At 41.0% G+C, this 10,529-nt stretch overlaps 1 protein-coding gene across 1 annotated transcript in view; it reads right to left on the bottom strand.

Moving 5' to 3' along the window:
• The window catches only part of PNPLA6 (patatin like domain 6, lysophospholipase), a 56,262-nt gene extending 48,297 nt beyond the window's left edge, over positions 1-7,965 (bottom strand). Inside the window, exons 1-2 of the mRNA XM_014052653.2 lie at positions 7,884-7,965; positions 323-404 (exon numbers count right to left, since the gene is read on the bottom strand). Coding sequence (XP_013908128.2) covers positions 323-404; positions 7,884-7,945 — 144 coding nt within the window. The 5' untranslated portion in view covers positions 7,946-7,965. The remainder of the gene's footprint in view (positions 1-322; positions 405-7,883) is intronic.
• Between the last annotated feature and the right edge of the window lie 2,564 nt (positions 7,966-10,529).

Consider the following 10,529-nt stretch of genomic DNA (forward strand, 5'->3'; position numbering starts at 1 on the left):
ATGTTTCATTCATGCACTAAATGTTTCATTGACAAGAACCATATTGCTTTAAGTGTCAATGCAATACAAAGAGGTACGCCAACAAGCTGATTTTTGGAGACATAAGCATGCAAACTCATGCTTAAAAGCAAAGTGGTCTCTAGATGCAGGATGGCTAGCTAAGCATGCATTATTAAGCAGGGAATGATGAAAGGCACCTATACAGTACTAATGGATTCTCCACTTGAGAAAGTTTACTGAGCAAAAGAAAGAGAGGAAGAGAGGAAGAGCAGGAGGATGGAGATTAGCAGCTACCCGTTAGTGAAAACCATGGTGGTTATACCTCTTCCTCCTTCTGTGGCTCCGATTCACTTTGCCCCATGATGGCTATCGACTTTTTTTCCAAGCCTAGCCCACGAAGGACCCTGCATGCAAGAGAAAAATGCAAATAGCTCCAGGATTATATATACAGACTTCTAGTGATTAAGTTCGGGCAGTCTCTGAGAACTGGACAAGATTGAGTTAAAGGGGAAAAAAATGTCTATACAAATACTGGCTCTGCAGTTGTTAAATATGGACTATCTCTAAGGATTTTTTAATACTCTAATATGCTGTGAGAAAAGCCACAGAAATAGATTTCAGAAACAGATTTGAAATATTTGTCAATATAAATTATTAACTTCAGAAAGTAGATAAGGGGGGGGGGGAGAAAACAGTACATGTAGGGAAACAAATCTGAGAAAAATGTAAGAAAATTTGTATTAATTAATCCAAAGCTCCCATGAAGGCAATGAATCCGAATGAATCAAACATAAAGGTCAGATGAATCTGCAGTTACAGTTAATGTCAGACCTGCCCCAGTCTGATCTCTTGGGAAAAAAAGATCCTCAACTCCATTTAGTTAAAGTGGTATGTTTTTTTTTTACTAAAATACATTGATTTCAGTAATCAGGCTCTAAATTTCCCATGCTCAAGAGATACAGAAAGTTTCCTCACAAGCCAGCCCTCCCGCCATGACCAGTCTGTTGTCAGCTAATAAGAGTCTGCCTTGGTGTTTTGAGAATACTGAGTGGTTCACATTCTTTCTCAGGGCGCATGGCCTTGGGGACCGGCACAAACTGGTTCCAAACCCTCCTGCTCTTCGTCAAGCTTTCATTCTTCCCCTCCCATTTTCCCATCACATGCACACACATGCTGATTGCCATTCCCCCCCCCCGCCATGTCCCCCTCCTCCCTTCTAGACTTTGATGGCAGGATGCCAACAAGGCGCCAAGCCGAAGAGGGCACACCTGATAGTTATAGGTTGATCCCCCCCCCTCTTCTTTGTGGCAGCCCCTGAGATATCGGAACACAGCTACGATATCACCCGTAGTCCTTCTTTGCGCAATTCTATTATCCATAATGTTTCTCTTTAAAAAGAAAATTCTACTCTCTCAAAACAGGTTTCTTCTTCTTGTGCCATATCCGCCATCAGATGTTGGCGATTATGTTGGCAATCCTATTTTTGTCAACAGCAGCATGAAAAAGTGCTGCTGAGTTTTGAAGCCATGATGTTCTTCTTCTGCCTAGACCTGATTTGCCTTCAATTTTTCCCCGGAGGATTAAGTGAAATATGCCATGTTTTTCTGGGTGTCTCATCACATGTCCAAAATATTCTAACTTTCGCTTTTTAATGGCTTTGATGATTTCCCTTTGCTTACCCAGGCGGCTTATCCTCTCCTCATCTGTGATTTTGTCAACCCAGCTTATATCTAACAGCTGTTCTACAAAGCAGGATAGAAAAGATGTAACATCGGACAAGCCTGATTCTTAGGCTTATGTCGTGACTGCAGAAGACCTTTTTCATTTTGAAGAATCCTCTTTGAGCTTTCTCTATCCTTATCTTTACTTCACTAATCATGTCCCAACTTTCATGTAAACTAAAACTGAGGTACGTGATCCTTTCAACTCTTTCTAGTATTCCTTCCAAATTTATCAGTGGTAAATTAATGGGTTGTTTGCTGACGCCCATGATCTTGGTTTTTGAGGTGTTAAGCTTCAAGACATATTTTTTAGATATTTCTGAGACTCTGTTGATGAGGAGCTGAACATCTTCATGCTTACTGGCAAGCAGAGCTGTATCATCAGCAATTTAGTTATCTGGACATTGTTTACTTTGAGGCCAGCATCCATGTTTTCCAGTGCTTTGTTGAAAATTGACTCAGAGTAGATGTTAAACCACAGCGGAGACAGAATACAGCCTGTCTGAGCCCCCTTCGTATTTCTGCGTCATCTGAGTGTTTTTGGCCTAGTCTCACATTTGCTATCTGACGTCAATATAGATTCTTTATGATTCGGATGTCTTTGTCATCTAATCCTACTTGTTTCAGGATTTGTAATGGTTTGCTATGTCTTATTTTATCAAATGCTTTTTCAAAACCAATGTAAACACTGTGATTGACATCTCTACAGTGCTGTACAAGAACTTGTATGCTGAATAAGGCGTCAAGTGTACAAAGATTGTTTCTGAAACCAAATTGTGTGTTGTTTAGATGCTCCTCAATTTTGTTGTATATTCTTGTGTGGATTATTCTCAGGAAGATTTTCAGGGCATGACTCGTTAAGCTTATTCTTCTGTATTCGGTACACCTCTTTGCATTTTTTTTTGGGGGGGGGGGTTGTCACAAAGGTTGACTTTAGCCAATCATTTGGTATCTTTCCTGTTTCATATATTTGATTGAAGAGCTGCAGTAAAATTTTCTTCCCATTGTCTTCCAGCAATTTTAAATTTTCTACTGGGGCATCAATCAGGTCCTGTGGCCTTTCTTGTTTTTACTATTTTTATTGCGTGTTCAACCTCCTCTATAGTGATATTTGGTCCAGTTGTTAAATTTCCCATATCAATGTCATCCTTAGTGTCCTCAAAAAGTTCTTCAATATATTCCTTCCATCTTTTGTTTTTCATCCTCATCCAAGATGATTTTCCCCTCGTCAACTAAGTTGTTGGTTTTCTTTTGTAGACACCTGCTGCTTCTTTCACCTTTTTTTGTAAGTTGAAAATATCAAAAATATCATGAATACATTCTGTCTGTTCTATTTTTTTGCATCTCTTTGCAAACCACTTTTCTTTTGCCAGTCAATTTTGTTTTCTAATTGTCTTCTGAAATTCATTGTATTTTTCTTAGTTTTTATTTTTATAAGAGCATCTTTCATCCATGAGATGAAGAATTTCATCCATCATCCAACGTTGTTTTTGTGGTATCCCTCTCTTTGTTTTGAGTTGTTACCTCTACGATTGCATTTTTAAATTTATTCCAATTCACTTCTACATCTTCATTATTTAGGTTGGTTGTTTCTCTTAAATGAATTTCTTGTTCTTCTTTTATCTTATCTCCATGTTTAATGATGAAGTCACTTCAATTCTTGGTTTAGGAGGATTTGGGTTTTTCGTCTTTTTTAGTTTCAGCTGGACTTTGGCAAGTAGTAGATTATGATCAGATGGTACACCTGCGCCTGGGTATGTCTTTACTGATCTTACTGAGTTTCAAAAAAAAATTTAATTGTAAAAAAACAGGTTTACAATAAGCTTAATTGTATGTGTTGCTTTTAAGTAAGTTAACATGTTTCCTATTGATCTAGCAATGGAAGTCTGCAGGGGGACTCAAGGTTAGTCCTTAATGTTGAATGTCCAGGTAAAGCATTTCTGCCCTAAAAGGTAAACAGTGAAAGTTCTCTTCCATAACAAAGTTATTGTAACCTATAATAATTTGACTTCCACAAAATCAGCCTTTTCATTTTCATGGCTATTTCAAATACATTAAAAAAAAATGATTCACAAAGCAGCTTTCAGCAATTTGGGAATACCACAAGACTATACAAGGAGGGAAGGAAGCGCAACATTTACACAATCCATTTGATTTTGCCAATTATAGATAGCTATATGGGAGTAAACCAAATGGCAGCAGCTATAATATCATGCTGTGATAAAGTAAGATTTGGACTTGTAAGTACCTTAGTTGTTGTCCCTTAGGACCTATCCATTCTGATCAGTACAATGAATCTTCAGCCGAACTGTTGGAAATGAGGCATTGCTCCTGAGGATGTTCCGAACAAATCTACACTACTGTCTCTGGCACAGACTAGACTCATGTAAATGGTGTTTAGATCCGTGATGACGAACCTACGGCATGCGTGCCACAGGTGGCATGCAGAGCCAGATTGGTGGACACGCGAGCTCAGCTCCAGCGTGCATGCGCATCCCCGGCCAGCTCATTTTTGGGCCTTCTGGGCCCACCAGAAGTCAGGAAACAGTCTGTTTTGGGCCTCCAGAGGGCCTCTGGGGGAGGCCGTTTTTGCCATCCCCAGGCTCCTAGAAAGGAGAGAGAAAAACGGGCATTCCCCCCCCCCCCTGTGCCCCTTGCTTTTGGCACGTGATGGCAAAAGGGTTATTAGCCATCACTGGTTTAGATGATAGGCAAGATGGGTGAAATTATTATGCTCATTATGAAGCTCCTGCTGCAGAAATCTGTGTTATTCATGGTCATATTTTATAAGCAAAGTAGGGATAATCAACCAAATTACTAGTTTTTATCCATCCTGTATACGTATCTTCAACATATGGCCACAATTGAGTTCAAAAATTCTGTTGTTAAGTGATGTGTTTGTTAAGTGAGTTTTGCCCCATTGTGTGATCTTTCTTGCCACAGTTGTTAAGTGAATCACTGTAATTGTTAAGATAGTAATCCAGTAATTAGGTGAATCTGGCTTCCCCACTGACTTTGCTTGTCAGAAGATCACAAAAGGTGATCACATAACCTTGGGACAAAACAACAGTCATAAATATGAACCAGTTGCCAAGCATCCAAATTTTGATCATGTGGTCATAGGGATGTTACAAAGGTTGTAACTTTGAAAAATGGTCATAAGTCAAATTTTTCAGTGCTGTTCTAACTTTGAATGGTCATTAAACAAGCTGTTGTAAGTTGAGGACTATCTGTTTTTCTGGAAAACTAAAAGCAAGCTCTGTCCTCTTCTTACAATGTCTAATCTACAAGCATACAACACAATAATTGACATAAATAATGCCAATACCTTACAATATCTGTATTAAACTTTATTCAGAGTGGCATTTCTACAAAAAAGGTACGTTATTAGGGGAAAAAATAAGAAATAGAAACTAGATTTGAGTAAATTTAGCTTCATGATAAGGACTTTCAAAGTTTTTTTTTTAAAGAAACACACACAAGCAATTTCTCACAATAAATAAATCAATATGCAATATAGCAAATTATATAATTCATATCCAATGAAAACTATAGACAAACTCAATCTACACAATAATGGGAATGTAGTGATAGTGAGGGACAGGGATGTAAAAAGATAAGCTTAGACAGGCACACCTGCCCAATCAGAAATATCTGATCCCAGATGGAGATCTAGCCTGGACATGGGCTCCTGTTCTACTATTGGGTCTCTATTCTGGAAATATAGCACACATGTAGGAAGACACATTGTCTTGCAAAAAAAGTACTTACCTAAAGCCAGGTAAACAATGGATAAATATTAGTACTGCACAAAGCTGTCAGCCAATAAATAAAACTGCTCACGCCCCTCCCTTGAAAACAACACAGCCTTCAAAGAATATGCCCCATAGTCGTTTTGTTCAAGGGATGAACATTTAAGGCACGCATTTGTTTTTGGGTTTTCCTGAACCATCGTGGCTTCGACAGAGGAGTGCTTAACTGCGAGAATAAAACTATCCTTCCTGCCAGTTGCACAATATCAGGAACTTGAGCTACTGTTGCCCAAAGTTAAAACAATTGCTTCACTCTCTAGGCCTGTGCATCTGTCTCATTCCTAAGAAACCTCCTCTTTAGGCTACAAGGCACAAAGAAGATAAACAGAGGCTGATTATCACCCCAGAGAGTAGCTTCCCTGGCCTGAAGGAGGAGAAAACAAATAAGAAGCAGTCTAATAGCACCTGTTCAAACTAGTATTTTTTTTATTTATTAAAAGGCCTAACTGCTTTTGTGAACTCTGGCTCACTTCATCAGGTGCAGTGCAGCAGAGTGACTAGGCTGTTGCAAATTTTAAATTGGGATGGAAGTGGGGGTGGGTGGGTAAAAAAGGGAAGACAAAAGAGAGTGTAGCTATGCAAATCCAGGTTATATATGAAAAAATATTAGAGAATCATTAAAATTAACAGATTAAAAAATACCTTAGACTTCAATAAATTAACCAAATATTTAAAAAAAATTCATATAACCAAATCAAATGGCTGATTTGTAAACTCTTTAGTCTCATTTCTAAATGTTTGGAAAGCAAATAAAAACTCCAAGTTATTTTTATTAAATTAAATACAATAAATTATTTTATAAAATTTATACACCATACATCTTTCAATTAAATTAAAGGGGATGTTACATGTAATACCCTGTATCTTATGTAACTGTAATGCACCTGTGAATTTTCTTTAATTTTCCATTAAATATTCTTCTTTTGGTAATTTGGAATACTAAAGTTGAATACTAGTCTCTTCCACATACACTTGAGGCAAATTTTCCCAGTTATTTTTCTGATCTGGGATTAGGATTCAAACACACACACACACTCGATGGGTGGTCAATGGTACGATGGGTATGGATGGATGGATGGATGTACATATGTATGTATGCGTACATATGTACATCACAGAAGTGAATACACCCTCTTACATTTTGCTAACTGCCTACAGTTACAGATCTTCTGGTATTTTCCTATAGAGATGTAAATCAGGTCCAACCTCAACTTTTGAGCTCAGGCAAGATTTTTATTCCCCAAATATACCAAAACAAGACTCATACGACTCCTCTCTAGCACTCTCCATTAAAACATACTGGGATATCAAAGAATCAAACCTGGTCTTTAAAAAGAAAGTAAAGTTCATGTTAATGATACTTAGATTTATGAAGAAATGACCTTGATCTTAGTTGAATGGAAAAACACCTTGCTGGCACAGGGCCAGGCAGTTAAGCAATTCCAGTTGCTTGAAATACCTGTCACTGATTTAAATACTATCCTTAGTTCAAAATCCTGCATGGTCTCACTCTCTTAATCACTGTCATCTCTCTTTCCTTGAGACCAACTCAATTGCAGAAGGAGACTCTCATTGGTCAGCTTGAGGCACCAGATAGGAATCAGAAACCTGCCTTATCACTTGTACTTGGGCTTATCTAACACACACACACACAGACACACACAATCTCTGTTCCAACCTTGGTTTTGTAGCCTTAGTTTCATTTTCCTCCCCAATGACCCAAATTAGTTTCCTTCAGGAGGACTCAAACACTTATAGAAAAATATTCCCTTTAACGGAACTTCTCCTGGCTGCTCCCATTCTGCAGAGGTGCTTTTATGTGCTTATTGTTCTCTTTCTTTTCTTAATTTTAAATTCCAAGCATTATGAATTACAACACTCTTCAATATGGTACACAACATCTGAGATTCATTTACAGCAAGTACAATCGAAATATTGAAGAGGAGGAGGAGGAGGAGGCTGTCTCAGCCTCACCCAGAATAGATAACGATCTTTGTCCAAACCAAAATGTAATTTATTCATACATTAGGAAGAAAGTTGGAGCAGGTTCTGCTGCCCACCGGATCATAAATAGGCGGGGAGGGTCTCTGTGTGTGTGTGAGAGAGAGGGAGGGAGCCATAGTGAAAGAAACATGACTACTAGCGGGATGGACGGAGGCGTGAGGTAAATGCGGCGTTCTTGATACTTGAAATTCTATATGGCTACTTTTCTGATCGAAATCTGTTAGTCGATGCATCTTGTCCTACACAGCTCAACCTTTGCCCCCAAAGCCCTCCTCATTTTCTGCCCCCTTAATTTTGATTCCCGACGGGAGAAGCTGCTCCAACCCACCCGCCGCGCCTTCCTCACCGGCTCCTGTTCGAAACGCCCAGGGGTTCCTGGCTGGGAAAGGGAGGATGCTCTCTGCACATGCTCAGGGACACTCGTCCCTTGTACCAAGGGCGCCGGGCCGAGGGTGCGAGCGCACCGTCTTCCTCCCCTCCGGCTCTTCGCCCTCCTGCTCAGACTCACCCGCCGATCGCGACCGCAGCTCCGACCAGCCGGACCACCCTTTGCGCTCCATGCCTCCCTCTGCCTCCCCCCCCCCCACCGCGGCGCCTGAGAATGACGCCATCGAGCTGCGTCACCGCCGCCGGAGTCGCTCTGCGGCGCCCGCAGGCCGCGAACCAGACGCTCCGGCGCTGGCCCCGAGGGCGGCCTCTCCGGCCCTGCAGCAGCGGAACGGAGACGCGGACGCCGAGGGCCAGGAGGGCCGCTCAGCCTTTCCCCCCTTCTTTAGCCAGAAGGCGAGGAAGGGTGGAGATTCCAGCCTCCGTCCTACAAAGGCCGAGCTGCTCAAGGGCTCTTTCTGCGGCTGCACCGCAGCTTTCCCCCCCCCAGCAGCACAATCGGGGACCTACGCTGCATCGCCCAAAGCATCCGCTCGCCCATCCGCGGCACCAGAATCAGCCGGGAGCGGAGACTTCTGGCGATGCGGTGCGTTTCGAGCAGAATAGGCTTCTCCGCCATTCCCTTCCCGGCCAACCAGGTTCTCTGGCCGCCTTCTGCGCTCCCTGCTTCCTTTGAGGATTTGAAGACTCCAGTGGGATCCTGTGTGAAAATAAATTGTCTCTGCGTTCAGTTTTCTGTGATTTGACCCCATCCATTGGTCCATAAACTGGTGACAAAGACAGGACTGCTGAGCTTCTTTGGGTTTGGCTGCTTTATGAGGGAGCCAGGCAAATTCTGCTAAGGCTGATCTGTAGCAACTTTCAAGGGCTTCCTGGCCTTAGTATCATTTATTCATTTTCTTTGTATAGGTGCCCGTCTCAAGCCATGACTGGGCAGTGGGCAGTCATAAAAACAACAGGTTAAAAACTATATAAAAATAAAATAAAGCTGGTACGTATCCTTATAGGGTTCCCTTAATGTTATTTCTGACATTTTAAGGGATTCACAAACATAAAAATAGCTGCCATGGGAAGCCTGCCTATTCACAGAATCGCAGCCATTGGGGGAACGTGTCACAACATCTTTTTCAGATAGTAACTTTTATTTGGTGCCTTCAGTGTCGATTCCTGGAGATTATCTGAACTAGGCCCTGCAATATTCTTGGCAAAGGCTTTTCGGAAATGGTTTGTCACTGCCTGCTTCAGAGGGTTCAGAGAGTGTGATCTGCCCAAGGTCACCCAGCTGTTTTTCACCCAAGGCAGGGCTAGAATCACATCTCGGTTTCTAGCCTGAGGTCCACTACTACACCAAACTAACTCTGGTTAGAGAGTAAAAAAAGAGACAACAAAGAAGAATATTTGTAGCTCAAGGTTGAAATGAGGGGTCCTTCTCTGAGCTTGTTTTCTTGAAGACATCTTATTCAAATTAGGTAACACCATCAGTGGTAGTAAGTACTAGACTAGAACCGATTTTATCTAGTTTGGATAATAAAATGTTTGTGAGAAAACAACCAAGCTCAGAGAGCACTTTTCAGAATCTCAAATGCCTTTTCATGTGTTTGTACCATTCAAACACTAGAGTACTTACTAGAAGGCATATGGACAAGCAAACTCGATTGTATCTAATGTATATACAAATATATATACCATAAACCTCCCCCAATGCATCCTGGGGAAAGTATGTTGCACATACAAACAAAACATGCAAAATTCCAGGTAAAAACAAGCCACTTCCCACATACAATACATTGTGCAAGTAATTGAAATTGAATAAAATTTGTATGCCGCCCACTCCCTTGTGTGACACATACTTTTTGTTGCGAATCAAACAACAGAAGCTGTAGGCACCTTTCATTGCTTGTACTTTCAACCACAAATAATGGAGTTGCCAGATAAGAAAAAACCCCAGGAGTCAGGACTCTTTTCTTGCAGAAGAAAAGCCCTGCATAAATATATTCATTCACAATTTTCAAGATAGACTCAGGATAGAGTTTGGGATAGGATAAAGAATTGACTTCAGGATAGACATTGTAAAACCAACTGGTCTTTTGCAATTGCTAGGTTTTTGATATTAAATATACAGATGTATATTTTTATATCTGCTTCGCTACTTGCCTTCAGCTGCCATAGAAACGGGGGGGGGGGATGGTATTTGGGATGGGAAATAATTGGTACAGGAGGTTAATTAAAAAGGGAGTTTTTTTTTCTGTTTGGAGTTGGTGAAGGCCAACCGTCCTGCATACCAACCTGATGATGCTTCTTGGAGATGCACCCACATGACACCTAAGGGATTTGCAGATTGGGCATTGGGGTGGGGGTTGTTGGGGGGAAGGGGTCGGGCAGATGTTTGATATGTATGATGTCATGCTTTTCTGACTCAGACCTTGCTTTACTTCACTGCTATCTTTTCATAACCAGTAAAAATACTCTTGATTCTACAAATGGAGTTAAGTGGTTTCTTTCCTGGTTGCTGAAGGAGGGATGCTTGACAGATTACAGTGCTGCAGTATTGACAATTTTCATAGTATTCAGGATGAAAACCCAGAATAAATTGTTTTCCTTCTTC

The sequence above is a fragment of the Thamnophis sirtalis genome, unplaced genomic scaffold (genome assembly GCF_051295495.1).
Source record: "Thamnophis sirtalis isolate CommonGarterSnake01/CBP01778 unplaced genomic scaffold, rThaSir2_p1.2 scaffold_3, whole genome shotgun sequence".
Classification (NCBI taxonomy): domain Eukaryota; kingdom Metazoa; phylum Chordata; class Lepidosauria; order Squamata; family Natricidae; genus Thamnophis; species Thamnophis sirtalis.